Raw genomic sequence first — 17,951 nt, 5'->3', positions numbered from 1 at the left:
CGTTTTCTGCTTTTCCATTTGATTGCGGGTAACGAGGAGATGATGTTCAGTGCTCAAACTCGTACTTTTCATCAAAATCGTTAAATTCTCCAGTGTTAAATGGCGGACCATTATCAGATATAATGACATCTGGAATGCCACGACATGCTATCTGGGCTTTCATTTTGTTTATGACTTCCTTACCAGTCTTGCCGTGGAGTTTGTTTATTTCGAAAAAATCTGAGAAATAGTCTGCACAAATCAGGTAGTCATTTCCATCGAACTCAAATAGGTCACAACCAACTCTTTCCCAAGGTCTCTTTGGGATGTCATGTGAAATCATTGGTTCCTCTGGCTGGTCTGGCTGACATGAACTACAAATCTCACAGCGCTGTATAAAATTCTCAATGTCATTGTTCATATTGGGCCAATACACTGTCTCTCGAGCCCTTCACAGGCATCTTTGTATTCCAATATGTGTTTCGTGAACCCTCTCAATAATGTCTTTGCGAACACTATCATGAATCACAACTCTCTCCCCTTTAAATATTAGGCCGTTCTGGATGACAAGTTCATCTCTGAATGGAAAGTAACATTGAACTTTATGTGTAAGTTCATCCTTGCAATCTGGCCATCCTGACTTGATGACATGTTTCAACAAGTTCATTGTTTCATCCTCCTCAGATGCTTCTTTTATTTTCATGATCTTGGCATCAGATATTGATATGTAGCTCCTCTGATCAATATCAAATATGCTTGCTTTCTCCATATCTTCTTCTGAGGCTGGTAGATATGCCCTGCTTAAAGTATCTGCTACATACATCTCCGCACCTTTCTTGTAAACGATCTCATAATCAAACTTCTGGAGTCGGAATAACATCCTCTGAAGTATTCATGGTGCCATCACAAGACTTTTCCTTTGGATAATTTCCAGAGGCTTATGATCTGACTCTATTTTGACATGACGCCCATAGGTGTAGTTCTCAAAACGCTCCAGTCCAAAAACTACAGCAAGCAATTCTTTCTCAATTTGTGCATAATTACACTCTGTTTGGGTCAATGCTCTCGAAGCATAAACAAGTGGATGTCCTTCCTGCACAAAACATGCCACTAATCCATTCTGCGATGCATCACATTGCAGTATTGTCTCCTTCTTTGGATCAAAGAAACTCAGGACTGGTGATTCCGACAAAATCTTCTTAATAGTGCTGAAGGCTTTTCCATGGACCTGCTCACCCCAATGGAAATAAGTGGCACTTTTCAACAAATCCCGAAGTGTAGAAGTTAATTCTGAAAGATTGGGTACAAATCTCTGCACAAAATTGGCCATGCCTAACAATCGCTGTACTGCATGTCTGTTTATTGGAATAGGCATCTTTCTAATCGCTTGTACTTTACTCGGATCAGCACTCAGTCCTTGCTTTAAAATAACATGTCCCAGTTTTAGTTTGTCAAAGTTCAATTTGATGTTCTTCTGCTTACATCTGTCCATCAACTCAATCAGCTTTTGATTGTGGTCTCTAATTGCCTCTTCATCTGTGTTTCCGCAACCATAGACAAGTATATCATCCTGAATTGCTTTCGTTCCATTCAAACCCTCAAGTGCCTCATCCATACTCCTCTGAAATTCTTCAGGGGCTGGTGCTATGACTAAAGGCATCCTCAACCAACGATAACGTCCCCAGGGGGTTCCGAATGTGGTTAAGAAACTACTGGTTTTGTCGAGCAGGACATGCCAAAATCCGTCCTTTACATCTACCACTGAGAAGATCCTGGCCTTCGTTAAATCTGGTAGGATATCTTCTATTGTTGGAGTGGGGTAATGATTCTTCTGAAGTGCTGAATTTAGTGGTTTAGGATCGATCGATCCTTGCTACTACCATTGACGATATCCAGTCAGTTGGATTTGTTACTGGAGTGATAACTCCAAGTTTCTGGAGCCGATCAAGTTCCTTTTTTAGATCTGTCTTGAGTGAAAGTGGCACTTCCCTGGTGGGAATCTTTGTTGGCGGCACTGTAGCATCAATTCTAAGGTGTAACAACTCTCCTTCAAGTTTCCCAAGCCCATCAAACAATGTTGGATACTGCCGTTTCAAATGTTCTTTGGTAAGAGGCTCTGTAGTGTCACTACTCTTTCCTGCAACCTGTGCAACAAAGTTCTGTTCATTAACAGTGATGAGTTTCATCGATTGTATCGCCGATACTCCAAGAATTGGATTAAGTTCTGTTCCTGAAACTATCAGAAACTCAATGCTGTACTTCTTCCTGTTCCTTGGATTACGAACAATTAATCTTCTTTTCCCAAATGGCTTCGTCTCACTCTTGTTGTACATCACTAATGTCATGTTAGTTTCTGTCAGGTTCTCATGGCCTTTACACAGGTTCTTATACACCGACTCAGGTAGAATATATACACTAGATCCACAATCCAACTGGAACTGTACGGTTTGGTCATTGATAACCATTTGGGCTATAATTTTCTTTTTCTTGTTGACATTGTGCACTTCCTCGACAGTGAGAACATTCACTTGATGATGAATAATCATTCACATCATGCACTGATCTCTTCGTAAATGGCTTTCTGCCAGGTCGCAACTTCGTCTGCTGCTTAGTGCTTCCTTGTTTACACACTCGAACAAAGTGATTCTTTCGTCCGCATGATGAACACTCATTGCCATAAGCCGGACAATCTGCCTTATCCTTGTGGTGTCGTAAACCACAGTACTCACAACTTACTTCTTGTTTGTCTCTAGGACCTTTCTTCTGTTTGTCCGACACTGGTTTAGTTGTTTTCTTTACAAACTGTACTTCTTCTATCACTCGAAGTTGTGAACTAGATTTCTCACTGGCTGTACAAATGTCAACACAACGTTGTAAGTCTAAGCCTTTCTCTTGTAACAGTTTCTTTCTGGTATGATTGTCCCGTATCCCGAGCACAATTCATCTCGAATCATTTCTTCTTCAAGACCGCCGTCTACAGGTTTTTACAAGTGTACGAAATGAAGCAACATACCTGTCAATTGTTTCGTTCATCTCTTGCTCTCTTTTGTTGAAAGTATAGCGCTCGTATATCACATTTGTCTGACCTATGCAAAAGTCTTCTAGTACTTGCAGTACTTTGATTATGTCTTTCCAATCTGCATCGTTTTCAAACTTAAGACCATCATATACTGACAATGCATCTGCACCGATACACGTTAACAATGTTGCTACACGTAATTCACTGTGTGTTTCTTTCAGTCCCGTGGCAATTTCATAATTCTTCCACACTCGTTTAAAATGGCGCCAATTTATGGCCAAGTTACCTCGAATGTCCAGTTTCGCCGGAAAAGGAATATTCTTTGGTACATACACCTTCTGTGAGACGGCTGCAACTCCCTCTGCCTGAGGTTCCCAGTTTCCTTCATTCATGCCGAACAGAAGGGACAGCATTCACCAAAACGTGGTGCACATGTGTACTTCTGACACCATGTAACGTTTATTGAACAAAAGACAACATATAGTGTACGTCAAACCCGATCATAATACAAGATAGAAAATATCGCCACAAGTACTATATCTTTTTTTGTAGTGGTGATGGTACATGTAAGCGCATTAATTGTTGCTATGCTGTTTTGACTGCAATAGTTTTGTCTAGGATTGAATGATAGATATTGGTGTTATACTGATAAGAAGGCAGTGGAGAAATCCTGTGAGGAATCTAGGCCTGATGAAATTACTGATCTTGGTCTAAGACAGCATCCCTATACAAGCAACCATAACCAATGACATGCGATGAAGTATACAAATTGTTACTCTTGAATAATTGAAATGAAAAGACAAACATTTGAAAGCAGAAAAAATGACTGCATATGCGCATATATCCTATCTGATAGTTCTGATTCAGAGTGTGAATTTTAAGAAAGTGTTTATTAAATGTGACTGAATTTGTTCAAACATTTCATATGTTAAAAGCATTACCAAATTACTTAAGATCAAATATTTTTATTGTTTTTCTTGAGTTGTTTATCGAGTTTGATCATGCTAAACCTATCATTAGTTTGAACATTTTTCTGTATTTAAAATATATTCCAAATTGTACCCATAGTTACCACTTCGTTAGGAGATATATTTTAAATAGTTTCTTTATAGCGTAAGTGGCAACAAGGTGTCATATTTTTTGTGAAAATGGTTAGCCTAAGTTTTGTAGCCGAAAATAAAAAAAAATCAAACTTTTCCGGCTGTTACCATGGCAACCATACACATATCAACCAAAATTGATTTGATAAATGTTTCTGGTGTCAAGTTGTAATAATGGGCAAAGTTTCATCAAAATCGGTGACCATGCGTGGCAAAAAAATTCGCTTATTCCATACTGTTATGGCAGACAAAACGTTGCCGTATTGACCTGGTTCCCTTTTAAGGAACATGAAGAAGGAGTTCATTTAAAAAGAATCCGAGATCTGCAATAACTTGATTACTTAAATGAGATGTAGAAATCCATTCCTCAGAGTAATGCTACGATCGGATATGTTTCCAGACCATAAATCAGATTTGAATGTAAAGGCTCTATTTGGTAAAATCGAAAGCCAGTGTTTCTTGTACATGTAGTTTGATCAAGTTGTGCTCTGAGCTAAAAAAAAAAAAATCCTTGGACGTTGAACAAAGAATTCCGTTTCATCGATTTTGACTCCTGCATTTTGTTAGTATACGTGGAAGGAAAAATGCATACTGTAAACGTATTACATTTGGCTGTGTATTGTTTTAGCGCTTTTGGCGGAGAGAAACCTCCGCTTATTCATGTACAACGTCTTGCAAGAACAAGGAGCAATGCGCTAAATCAAATCTGCTCTAACCTGTTCAAAAATCAATTTCCGCCAAATATCGTACACGCTTAATATAATACAATAATACAATTGTTTTGTGTGTGTGTGTGTGTGTGTGTGTGTGTGTGTGTGTGTGTGTTTTGCCTTGATGTCCACTTCAGTAATGGTTTAAATTGCTGGTTAAGAAACACATCCATGAAGTGAATATGGGAGTGGACTGGGACGCGCCAAACAAAACTGAACAGAACATGGTGATCAGCCCTAAACGCAGACGAAGTAGTGTTAACTTGGTAACACGTAGTAGTGTTTAATTTGGAGCACTTCTAGTCATGACAGAAGTAGATACTTGAAACAGGAATTCAAAGTAATTCAAAAATGAAGATAGTTCATTTTTCATCTTTTTTTATACATATCCTTCGAAGGTTTGAGATGACCTCTATCAATCATTTAGCATTGTTTTGAGAAGAAGTCAAGAAAACGAAGGACCCGTTATTGCGTAGGCAATAAGTCTGTAGTTATCATAATATTCCCTTTTTGTCGACTCGCTTTCTCAGAGATGGATGGATTTTCTTGAAAGTTTCAGAGATGATAGCCAATGAAAATACTTTCCCCCCTTCTTTCCCTTATTTTTTTTAAAAATTCACTCCTGGTCATCAGATATATCCGATTTCTTTTTTTATTAAATATTTTGTCCGAGTGAGACCTCAGACATGGTAAAAGATTAAGACATTAAACTTATATGAGCAATAGATCTTGACTAGTAGGTGAGACCATTTTGGTTAAACTCGTCAGCCATCACTTTTTTTTTTTTTAAACAATTCTAACTTCTCTTTTTTTAATCATATCTTGCGTTATTGCTTCTCTTATGCAGTTACTTAATATGTTGGTCCCACCGAAAACAAAAATATCAACTTCCGGCTATGAGAGAAAAACTACATAACTGAGTATTGAACTTTCCCATTAATATCGCTTTTTGATAAAGTATTTGAAATTGTTTTTAAGACTGTAAATGTCTAGAGTAACATCAAATATCTTTGTAAAATTCACTTCCGGTCGCATGTTTTCATATCCTCAAAATGAGAAATTGTCCGAGTGAGATCTCAGAACCAGTAAGGGACTAAGACACCAAACTTATTTGATTTAAATCTGATACAGAACCAATTTTGATGCAACAGATGCGCATTTCAGTGATGCTCATGCCGGAATGCTGGAAATCCGAAATATCTAAATTAAAAAAAAAACATTAAAGAGCTGAAAAAAGAGTAATATACCTTAAGGAATAGGCGAAGCCATTCGGGTTAAACGCGTCAGCCTTCACTTCTGGTCGTACGTAGCCGTCACTTCCGGTCATGACAGGAAACGATGCAAAAAGTAAATTTCCATCTTTTTTCTTTTCACAAAATAGCGTGGGTTATACAGATGTTAGATAGAATAGGTCCATGCAAATTATTTTCACCGGATGTGCCGGTCCCCAAAACCGAAAGTTGTCTAAAAAATGAGTAGCTTTTTGGAATATTCAGTTTTGAATGATTTAGGTGTAGAGTAACTTTTAATTCGTTAAAAGCATTTCCGGTTATGACAGGAAGAAAATAAAGTAAACAGGTAATTTGGAAATGAAGACATTTTATTTTTTTAAACTGTAATTACAGATCTTTGGAAGCTTTGATGTTACTTTGGTTAATCATTCAGAGTTATCTAATTGATAACATGGAGTTTTTTAAACGTAGTCAAGAAAACAGAAGACCTGTTATTGCCTAGGCAATAAATACATGTGTCTAGTTTTTTCTTCGTTTTAAGCCCCCGTAATCGAAGATTCGGGGGCATATAGTTTTTGCCCTGTCCGTCCGTCTGTCTGTCTGTCTGTTTGTCCTTATAAATTTTAACCTTGCCCATAACTTTTAATTGGATGAAGCTATGGCTTCGTATTCCTTGTGTATACCTTGTGACAAGACCTTTCTTTGTATACCATCATATTTGACCTTGACCTTGGAGTTTGACCGACTTTTGCAAAAATTTTTAAGACTTTAACCTTGGCCATAACTTTTGAACACTGTGTATTCGTTGTGAGAAGGCCTTCCTTTAAATTCCAACACGTTTGACCCTTTGACCTTGAACTTGGAGTTTGACCTAATGTTGAAAAAACTTTCACTTTGGCCATAATTTTTTAACAGTTTGACCTAGGTCTTTCACACTTCGCAAGTGTACTCCTTGTGACAAGACCTTTCTTTGCATACCAATAACTTTGACCTTGACCTTGCAGTTTGACCTACTTCAATTTTAAACAAAATAACCTTGGCCATAACTTTTGAACCGTTAGTGCTTGGGTTTTCATACTTAACAGTCCCTGAAACGTTCTACTTTCCTACTTGAACGAACAGTGAACGAACGCAGAGCGAACGGTGAGTGAACGATGTGTGAACGCTGAACGCAACTTTGTGAACTATGTGTGAACGGTGACCGAATGCAGAACGCGAACGGAGCGCAAACGCGAACGCAGAGTGAACGATGAACGAACGGTAAACGCAAGGTGAACGTTTTATTCGGAATGCTTTTGATCTTTTCCTTGCATTCAAACCATTCTATTGTATTTTAAGGTATGTCACTCGTGAAATTTGTTATATCAAGGATTTTTTGAGAAGTATATTTTGGATGAGTACTCATTTAGTATGACTCAAAATCGCAGATAAAACAGGGTGTCAGTGTGCATTTTACTGATCTACGGTACAATTAAGTTGACCTTTTTGCACTTAAATTTTAACTCTTTGGTCAATCACTTTAACCTTTATCATATTTTATCAGATGTAACCATGGCAATAAATATAATCTTATTTTACGTAAAATAGTTTGAATAATATCTATCATTGAACAAATCTTGCAAATTAATGCGCGTAAATTATTGTGTGACATTTGCACTAAAAAAGTAACATATTTGGGGTATTAAAAATCTATATAGGCAATAAAATATTTTCTTGTATCAAACTTTTAACGCCTTAAGTGCTGATCAGTCTAAAGTATCGAGTAGTTTAAAATAATGAAAGAAAAAGTTGGGGTCAGTGATGTAAATTTTGAAATATTTGTCAAAATATGCGATTTTCAGGCAAAAAATGGTGTGAATTTTATCTTGACTTCTTTAATATATCTTCATTTATCGGCAAAGTTTGTTGAGGGAAGGTGTAAAATTTGTTATTAAAATATAAATTGAGACCTATATTTAACATTCCTAGCATATCATAACGGAAAATATTCTCTGAGTAAAAGTATGTGAGGCTAAAGTTCCAAGATATTAAATTTAACAAATGTGTAGATTTGAAGAATTTTCTTCTAAATATCCTTCCACACAAGAAATAGTCCCTCATAAATCTTGCTTCTTTATGAATTTTTGAGCAGTTTTTTTTCATTGAATGTTGAACAATTTACATCGTTTCATTTAAATATGTTATAAAAACTGACTTTTAATAAATAGTTTTGAAGTAAGAGTTTCTGCCTGAACTTTTCTAAAAAGCTGACGAGTGACATACCTTAATGTCAGGTGCCAAAAAATAAATAAATAATAAATAAACAAACCAAAGATTAAATAAATAAATGCTACAAAATTTTCTTAAGAAAAACGATACATGCACATTACATGTAAGTATCTTTCTTGTATGATGTTTTAATTCAACTTTTTAATCACACGATTTTCATCGCCGTAAAACATTGTAATTGCTACCGAATGCTGTAGGGAATAAAAATAGGTGAGGAAAAATATGTTTACTTCAATATGCAATATTCATGACACAGTAATATTTTTAGATGGTTCAGAAAAAAGCCTAAAAAGTGCTTCAGACTTTCTTTTTCAATTTTCAAAATTTTCAGGACTTAAACCAAATATTACTAAAACAAAAGCTATATGGATAGGTTTTGAAATAAATTCAAGAAACACATTATGTAATGAAATAGGACTTCAGTGGACAGTGGAACCATTTACAGTCCTCGGCATAACATACACTGCTGATCTAAAAAAAAATATGGAACAGCTAAATTTTGAGAAATGTTTTCAAAACATTAAAAAGGAAACAATATCATGGTCAAAAAGAAATATATCTCCATTAGGGAAAGTTACAGTTGTAATAAAGAGTTTATTTTTATCAAAACTTACACATTTGTTTACTGTTCTCCCAAAGCCAAACAAAAAGTGGATTAAAAATTTGGAAAAACATTCTTATAAATTTATATGGAACAATAAAACAGAAAAAATCTCAAGAAAAACAATGCAACTTTCCAAAGAGAATGGTGGTCTTAAAATGACCAATATTGACTGCTTTATTAAATCTTTAAATTAACTTCGATCAGAAGATTACTATTTACAAAGTCTAGTTGGATTCCACTGTTCACTGAAATAACAAAATGTAATATTGTAAACCTGTCCCATTTTGGCCAGAATATTCAAAAGCTAAAGCAAAGAATACACAAAATAGCTTTTGGAAAGAAGTACTGTATGTATTTTCAGAATTCTTAAGTCTTATAACATGTAACTCGAACCAAGGAGATATTTTGTTGGAACCTCTGTGGTATAATAATAAAATTATGACTCAAAATAAGTATGTTTTTTCAAGGCCATGGTATGAAAAGGGATTTATTGTAGTTGGTGATTTATTTGACAGTAATGGTAACTTTATATGCTTTGATGATCTTGTTAAAGAATTTTCTTTAAAAGTCCCTTTTACTATATACGAAGGCATAAAAGGGCAATTTTGCATTCTTGGCCAAATGTTAGAAATGTTGGTATAAATTCTGTCACAAGACCTTATCAGCCAAAATTTGTGGAAATCATCAATAAAGATAAAAAAGGTTTCTAAAACAATTTATGATACATATCTGTCATTACATGTATATACTTCACCAAAGTGTGAATCAAAATGGGCTAAAGAACTGCAGTTACAACAGGAATTTAATTGGAAATTAATTCATAAAAAATATTATTCAATAACAAAAGACACAAGGCTTCTATGGTTTAATTTTAGTATCATACATAGGATTCTTGGTACAAGTATGTATTTGTTTTTGTCAAAAATGAGAGAAAATAATCTATGTTCTTTATGTCAGCAAAATGTTGAATCAATTGTACATATTTTCTTTTATTGTCCTAAAGTTAACCCATTGTGGTCTCTTTTAGAAGATTGGATATTTGAAAAAACTGGAAAAATAATAAAATCTGATGCATGCACAGTTATACTTGGTTCTTCTAAAGAAGACACAATTATTAATCTTATATTGCTACTTATTAAACAGTACATTTTTCAACAATCAAGAAAAAACCAAAATATAACTATACAAATTAGCATTAAATACTTATATGTGTATTATAAATTTGAAGAAAAATTGTAGAAATGTAACAATGAACTTCATGTGTATAAAAGAAGATGGATTAACTGGAACCAGATATTTGAAAACATAAACATATAGATAAATTTATGTCATCTGCATTATTATTTTAGTATATCTTGTGTATTCATATTTTTTTTTATATTTCATGTTTATTCCTAAAAATCTGTATGTAAGCTTTTCAGCCGTGGCGTGTCTGTGTTTGTGTATGTGTATGCATGTTTGTTTATGTCTAAAGTCAATTAAAAAAAAGTTACGGTGATGGAAGAATTTATTTTTTTCTATAACTATAGACTTTATATATTATAGTAGAGAAAATCATGTAGTGTATTACATTTTCAATAAATATTTTTTTAACCACACTATCAATTAAATTCGTTTCAAAGATATTTCAATAACAGTATATCCGCAGTACTATGTATAATTCTCAGAACTAGTTCTATCATGTATTTCTGTAGTAATTAAAAAAAAAGGGTCAAAAATAAATATTTTCGTAATTTTGCTGCAGTTTGTAAATAACTGACTTGGATAATTATCTACCCATTAACGATTTGTCGTCTTTAACATAACAACAAAATGTTGCAGTGCTTGAAGTATCTAAATATTGCCATATTTAAATTTAATTTTTCAGCATCGTTCTACATAGGTACATACTTATTACAATTTTTATTTTCCAGAGTAAATTACCTTACAGCTAAGTAAGAATAATAAAAAAAAATAATAAGTTAGAATATTGTGGATAATTTTTTCCCCATGAAATAATGATTCTTTAAACACGATATGTTAATTATTAAATTAAAAAAGCTGTAAATCTTTACTAACAAAAAGTTAAGACCTTTCACTTAGGAGTTCCGAATGACACTGAAGACTGAACGATAAGTGAACGCTGAACGCAAGGTGAACGGAGAGCGAACGCTGAACGCTTTGTGAACGGTAAAAGCGAGCGCATGGTGGACGCTGAACGCAAAAGTGTGAACGAAGAGCGAACGGTGAACGAACGGTGAATGCACGGTGAACGAACAGAAAAATGGGAAAGTAGAACGTTTCAGGAAATGTACATATGCATTCCTTCTGATAGGACTTTCCTTTAGATACCAACAACTTTCACCGTCTGACCTTGACCTTTGAGTTTGACCTACTTTTGAAAAACTTTAACCTTGGCCATAACTTTTGAACAGTTGATGTTAGAGCTTTCATACTTCACATGTATATTCCTTGAGACAAGACCTTCCATAAGATACCAACAACTCTGACCCTTTGACTTTGAAGTTTGACCTACTTTTGAAAAACTTTAACCTTGGCCATAATTTTTGAACAGTCGGTGTTAGGGATTTCATACTTCACAAGTATATTACTTGTGACAAGACCTTTATTTGGATTCCAACAGTTTTGACCTTGACCTTGGAGTTTGACCTACTTTTAAAAATTTTTAACATTGGCCATAACATTTGAACGTTTGGTTCTAAGGCTTTCACATTTCACGATCATGTGTATCACTTGTGACAAGAACTTCCCTTGGGCACCATTTGACCGTGCCGTTTTTCTTACTTTGAAAAAAACTTTAACCTCGATCGCCAGAACTTTTCAACTGTTTGTACAAGGGCTTTCATATTTCACAAGTATATTTCTCGAGGCAAGACCTTTCTTTGGGTACCAACAATTTTGATTTCTTGACATGGAGTTTGACTTACATTTAAGAAACTTTAACCTTCGCCATAAGCTGCCATACGGGGGCATCAGTGTTTCACAGACACATCTTGTTTTGTATGTCTCACTTACTACTGTGTATTAAAGTATCTTTATAATTTTATTTTGAAAAAAAATCCAAGAACTATTTATTAGACTTTAAGTGAAAATGAATAGTTTCTTACTTTCTCAGCCAGGCATGTAATATAGGAAAGGGAGGGGGCTGCCCCTCCTTTATTTCTGAAAATAATCATTTTCTGTTTATTTCGTATGGATTCCTTCATTGACACCCCAATTTTGGTTTGAGTACACTAAACCTTCCCTGTATGTATTCCAAAAATTCCCTGAAGTATAAAAAATGGGATTCTTTTTTGTCAATTATCTTTTGCTGTCAATTATCCTTTCCCTGTGAAATGCAATGCTATGTGTTTCTTATCCAAAAGCGCAAATAATAACTAGATATATAATTATCTCTCGTTCTCTCTCTCTGTGACTGTCCGCCTGTGACATCGGAAGCTTTGCAATAATTGTAAAATTGTAGACCTGTTAAATGTATAAAGTGCATAAAACCCTAGTAAATTATGACGACTTCTCTTGTTTTTAACCGATGAAAAATTGAGCGTAAACAACGTCCAAATTAATGTTTCCGGATGCATCGAAACCTAATTTTTACATTTATCACACCGTTACATATTACGCAGCAGATAACTTTATCGGAATCGACTAAGAAAAAAAAAAAGCTAAATACGAGGTTTGTTAGAAAAGTTCGCGGACAAGTTCTATTGTGAGTGCGCTATTTGCATGAAAACAGTAAAACTCTGCAGACAAATACTATACACATTTTCCAAAATATGCAAATATTTGGTGTTTTCCGATGATCCTTCAAAAATTTACAGCTATTTTACTTAGATAAAATATGTTTTACGAAGCTTGTCACTTTTTCGCACATTTACATTACATAGACATTTTTTTGGAAATTAAAAATTATTGTAGCGCACAAAGATTTATTATTTTTTACCTACCGCTACAATAATCATGAAACGTCATTTTGAATTTAATTGGAGGTGTCATGACGGTTTTATCGCTAATTATAGATGATCAATGCATAAAAAAAAGTCAAGACTGACAACGTCATTGAACGTCTTGGAGCACCGCGCTATTAAAAAAAATAAATGTATAGACTGGAAAATACCCGAAAGATACTAAATTGTTCTAAATGCTGCTGGGAATTGCTTACACGTATTTAGGACCAAAGTGTTCAAATAGTAGAAGCTTAATAAGAATGGAAGGATTGACATTTTTGATGATCAACTCTTGTGATGCCCCAATATCCAGCTTATCGCATGGACGTTGTGCCTACGGATTTTGCATTGTTTCCAAATACTATGTAGGCATTGATTTTAAGATCTCAATTATATCCAATATGAAACAATAAGACATCTTTTGAAAAAGGCAACATGTCTTTATACAATTATTTAGCTTTATAGTATGGAAAATATATGAAAAGTCTACAGAAAAGATGTTTAGAACTGTAAAGAGGGGCTTAACAAGTTTGGAAACATGTTGTCACTTAACGTTAAGCAATTGCTCCATGAATCCTATAACCGCACAGTAAAAATCCTCGTATATTTTCAAAATTTAAAAGAATGGACTTGATTTTTTAAATACTAATGAACAAAAGATAAAAATTTAATCAGACATACGTGATTCTTCAAAATACACATTACATTTTCCGTAAATTAATGTGTCCGCGAACTTTTCTAACAACCCTCGTACTTTTATTACATTTATCCACGTATACATGTCATACACGCATCATCCAACTTTTACTTTGTCAAAGACAAAGACTTCCTTTCCTCTTTTTTTTTTACACGTCAAAGATCTTTCAATTAAGTTGTCAGATTTTTTATCTGCCCCCCCCCCCCCCCGGAAAACAAATACCTAGTTTTTACTTTGTTATGTCGAATTTGATAAGCAAAGAAAAGGTTAGATGCAGTTAAAAATAGGAATTCATTTCATTTTCTGGAATTTCGAAGAAGCATAGTATATTCGAGTGGTTTCACTGTAAAAATTTCATGTACAAATTGAATTGGCGTAATTAGGCTGCGGTTGTTAGAAATTGAAAAATTGATTGTCGTATGCCATTTCAATTAGATGTTATTAGCATTTAAACTATGATATAGATTTCAAAGCGTTTTTTTTAAATGAGAAAGGACTTCATTATGAAAAAAACAGCAACAATTATGATAAACTTGCGAGGAACTTATTAGTGTACACCTAAGGGTCTTTGGCAAGTAAAATTACATGTATATATATCAAATGACGTGTCATAGGAATCCTCTACCTTTGTGGACAATTTTTGTAACACTCAGTTATATAGTGTAGAATTTAAAAAAAATGTTATGCAGTTCTAACGAAAAGTATACTTTGTGAACAATTTTCTTTTTTTGGAAAAATATCATTGAGGGGAAATAAACATATAATTGAGGAATGAAATTTCTTTTGAGATATTGTCATTTATATTATATAGACAATTAATCTTACCGTCTTCCATGTTTTCAAACAGCACATCGATGCTGTAAATACTGTAAATATCACCCATATCCACTTTCCACCATACTGTCTTCTCTGTTGCGCCCTCACCTATGAACGTGCTTCTTGCACAGGTTTTTTCATTTCTATCCACTGCATTACTTGAGATGTAATAATTCATACATGCTGGGATAACGCATTCCCATGTTTTGCTCTGACTTGTTGTTTTACTTCTTGATAAATCCTCTTAAAAAGAATAAAAAAACATATTTATGACAATAACATATTTATGGATATTGATATGTTACTCATTTTGAATTTTTTGCGCTGATCTCTAAATGTAGAACACTAGCTGTGTTGGCTGCACATAGCGTCAGTCGGCATTTTTTCCATTGTAAGGTCTAGGGAAGTCTTATTTGTGTGTTTTTATGCGACTGCGATCCAGGTATTCTTTGGATTTTCATGCACCGGACGTGAGACGCAATTTCAGTGATCAAAACCAGTATTTCTAGGTATTGCTAAAAGCAACTTTTCGCTGAAAAATTTCTGTGTATCTTTGTGCCCTCATCTGCATCAAAACAGAGCTGTGTAGTGCGTGTAAATACACTTGAAACCTCAGAGTGTTGCATAACAGGACGTGTAACAGTAATTCGTTTTACATTTAAAAGTGATTTATTTCTCTGGAACAGACTCTTTTTACATCGGTTTTCTAAATTTAATGTGTTGTGTAACATGAACGATTTGATCACGTGACCCCGCTTTACCAGCTACGGAATATGACTATACTCTCTGCATTGGCAGCTCACATGTAAGACGTTTCAACCAATTTATCGGTTCTCACAGACTATCTCATGACATTTTCAACATTGAACACCTACCCCTTGTTACTTTTTTCGGTATCGGTGGAGCCAAAGTAGGAAATCACAGTCATCTACAGGAATTCAATTACGCAGTTCAGCATCATAGGCCAAGTCATTGTTCAATTGGGGGGTAATGACCTAGACAATGTAGTTGACCTTGTGGAAAGAACTGTTCACGTCTTAATATCCGTTCTTACACAGTTAAAAGACAAAATAGTGTTAAATCAACGATTACCATTATAAGACTTTCGCCCAGACAGAGAACCCGCCATATCTGTGCATCTGTATACAACGGAAGGCTTATTAGAGCGAATGCTCTTTTGAAAGAACTGTGTCAGAGTGTGAATTTCAGTTACTGGCGACTCAAGGGATTTACTAATTGTAATGACATTTTCTTAGACGGCGTACACTTAAATTCCTGGGGAATGCGTATTAAATATTATCGCCAATTAAGGGGAATCCTGTTACAAAATCACAAGTGTATTTGAGCCATGATGTCAGGTGCATCTGGCTAACTGGATTTCTTTTCAGGAAACGAATGGGACAAATATAGTGTTATTACTTATTCTGAGATACATATTCTTTGTAAACAAACATATAGTTATATAGATTTATATTTATATGTTTAATGCTATAGACTTACAAATGTTGGGTTATATATGTCATGCTTAACAGTACTATGATTATTAATATCATTATCTCGTTGACATTCATACTTTCATTATCTAGCTCCCTGCGTGTTTATTGGACACATCTACATAGTTAGTTTTCTGGACAGTTCAATTATTACAGGTAAGGTAGGCTTAATACTCTGTGACACACAAGGCACTACTGAATGATATCGCGCTTCTTAGGGACAAGCCTAAGTATCAGCAGGGTTTAAGCATCATAAGCTAGTAGGCATGCCTAGAAAATTTTTAAGTAGCTCCGGCAACTCAATTTATTATGTAAGTTTTAAAGAAACTAATAAGTAGCTCTGGCTACAGAATATAGCTTATAATGAAATACTTGCTCTGGCTACAGAATTAAGTTATTGCTCTGACTACAGAATGTTAGTGGTTCTGGCTACAGTATGAAATAGTATAGCTCTGGCTACAGTATGAAATATTAGCTCTGGCTACAGTATGAAATAGTAGCTCTGGCTACAGTATAAAATAGTAGCTCTGGCTACAGTACAAAATAGTACCTATTGCTACAGTATGAAATAACATAGCTCTGACTACAGAATGTAATAGTAGTTCTGGCTACAGTATGCATTAGTTGCTCTGGCTACAGACATAAACGCAGTAGATCCAGCAACAAAATGTTAATAACGTTATCAATTTAAGCTAAGTGGACGTCTACCAGTTAGCTCTGGTTATTTTTAATTTCAACTGTATATAGCTATCACTACAGGGGTAGTGAAGCCAAACTATACAGAGTTGTTTGCAAATATCATTGCATTAATTCAATTTTACAGGATGGCATCCAACCCAAAACGACGCCACACACGTAAGAACAGCAATGCTACACTACAGCAACAGGCAGCCTGATGAGATGTGCGAACTGGTGGAGAAGTGATTGCCGCCACAATACCCCTAGTTCAGGAAACAGTTTTAAAATGCCTTGAAAACTTGTGGCAAATTGCCACTACCACATCATCTAATACTACGGACTCTACAGTCATCAAAACCTCAGTGTCCTTGACACCAAAGTCAACAACTAACAGTTCAACTTTGAACCAAGAAGCACGGTCTTTGACAACAGGATCATAAACCTTCTCAGAGATCACTTCTGCAGGTAGAACATAGCTGACCCCTCCCCCCCCCCCCGCACACACACACATGCTCAAAATCCCAACACACCCAAGGAATTGATAAACCAGTGGGTCTAGGGGTTGACACCAAAATAAAAGCAAAAACCTTTGCTAACGAATATTTCAAGTTAAGGTACTGATTCCCTAAACCGATTTTGACCAAGAATCCAAATTTAAGATGTTGGAACAAGATGGCAACTTAATTTTTGTTAAAACAACTGACACTACTAAGATCAAAACCCTTGCGCAGTGGACAGACGCATTTCATGTGTCAATTTCATGTCGCAATTTACTGTCAAAAATATCCAGAGAAGGTTAGTCACCTTATTACATACGCCCAGATTATACGCGGTTGCCAAGGCATGTGGGGAGGATGCCGCGATTGAGTATGATGAAAAAACGTGTCCATGGAATCAAAAAAAATGCGGAGCTTTTTCAAGAAGCAATTATGGCTGGGGTAGGCCAAATTTAGGAAACAGCCCTTTCGTGCAAGCCCATGGAAACATAAATACTGCTTCTTATACAATAACAAAGGTTTCTGCACCAAACCAAACTGCACATATCTGCCAAAACTGCGCAGGACGACACTTTAAAATGCAGTGCACGAAAGGTCGCCATACCTTGTCAAGTACCAGCCACTTCAAATCAACCCATGTCGAACTCCCTAGAAAACAGGCTGCTTACCAAAAAAAAAGATTGATTGCTACACCAATGAATGCGAATATATTAGCAAATTATTTACAAGGATATGACCCAAGAAACCATGCCCTTCCTAGTGGAGGGCTTCTCCAGTGGTTTTAAAGTTGACAAGATTTTGTGTATTCAAAATTTTAAAGCGTGGGATTAAAGAAAAGGTAAAAAATATGATTTATGTTTAACAAAATGAATGTATAATTTGCTCTTCCATTTTTTAAAGTGTGTTAAAGCAGA

General features: G+C 35.0%; 1 protein-coding gene across 1 annotated transcript in view; it reads right to left on the bottom strand.

The window, feature by feature from the left end:
• LOC133180175 (uncharacterized) overlaps positions 1–15,498 on the bottom strand; it is a 34,472-nt gene extending 18,974 nt beyond the window's left edge. The window contains exons 1-2 of the mRNA XM_061314743.1: positions 15,462–15,498; positions 14,379–14,612 (exon numbers count right to left, since the gene is read on the bottom strand). Coding sequence (XP_061170727.1) covers positions 14,379–14,612; positions 15,462–15,498 — 271 coding nt within the window. The remainder of the gene's footprint in view (positions 1–14,378; positions 14,613–15,461) is intronic.
• Positions 15,499–17,951: the final 2,453 nt, after the last annotated feature.

This window comes from Saccostrea echinata, unplaced genomic scaffold, assembly GCF_033153115.1.
Source record: "Saccostrea echinata isolate AGI-Se365-2 ecotype Australia unplaced genomic scaffold, CSIRO_AGI_Sech_v1 ptg000006l, whole genome shotgun sequence".
Lineage (NCBI taxonomy): Eukaryota > Metazoa > Mollusca > Bivalvia > Ostreida > Ostreidae > Saccostrea > Saccostrea echinata.
This window is presented reverse-complemented; position numbering and strand designations above follow the sequence as displayed.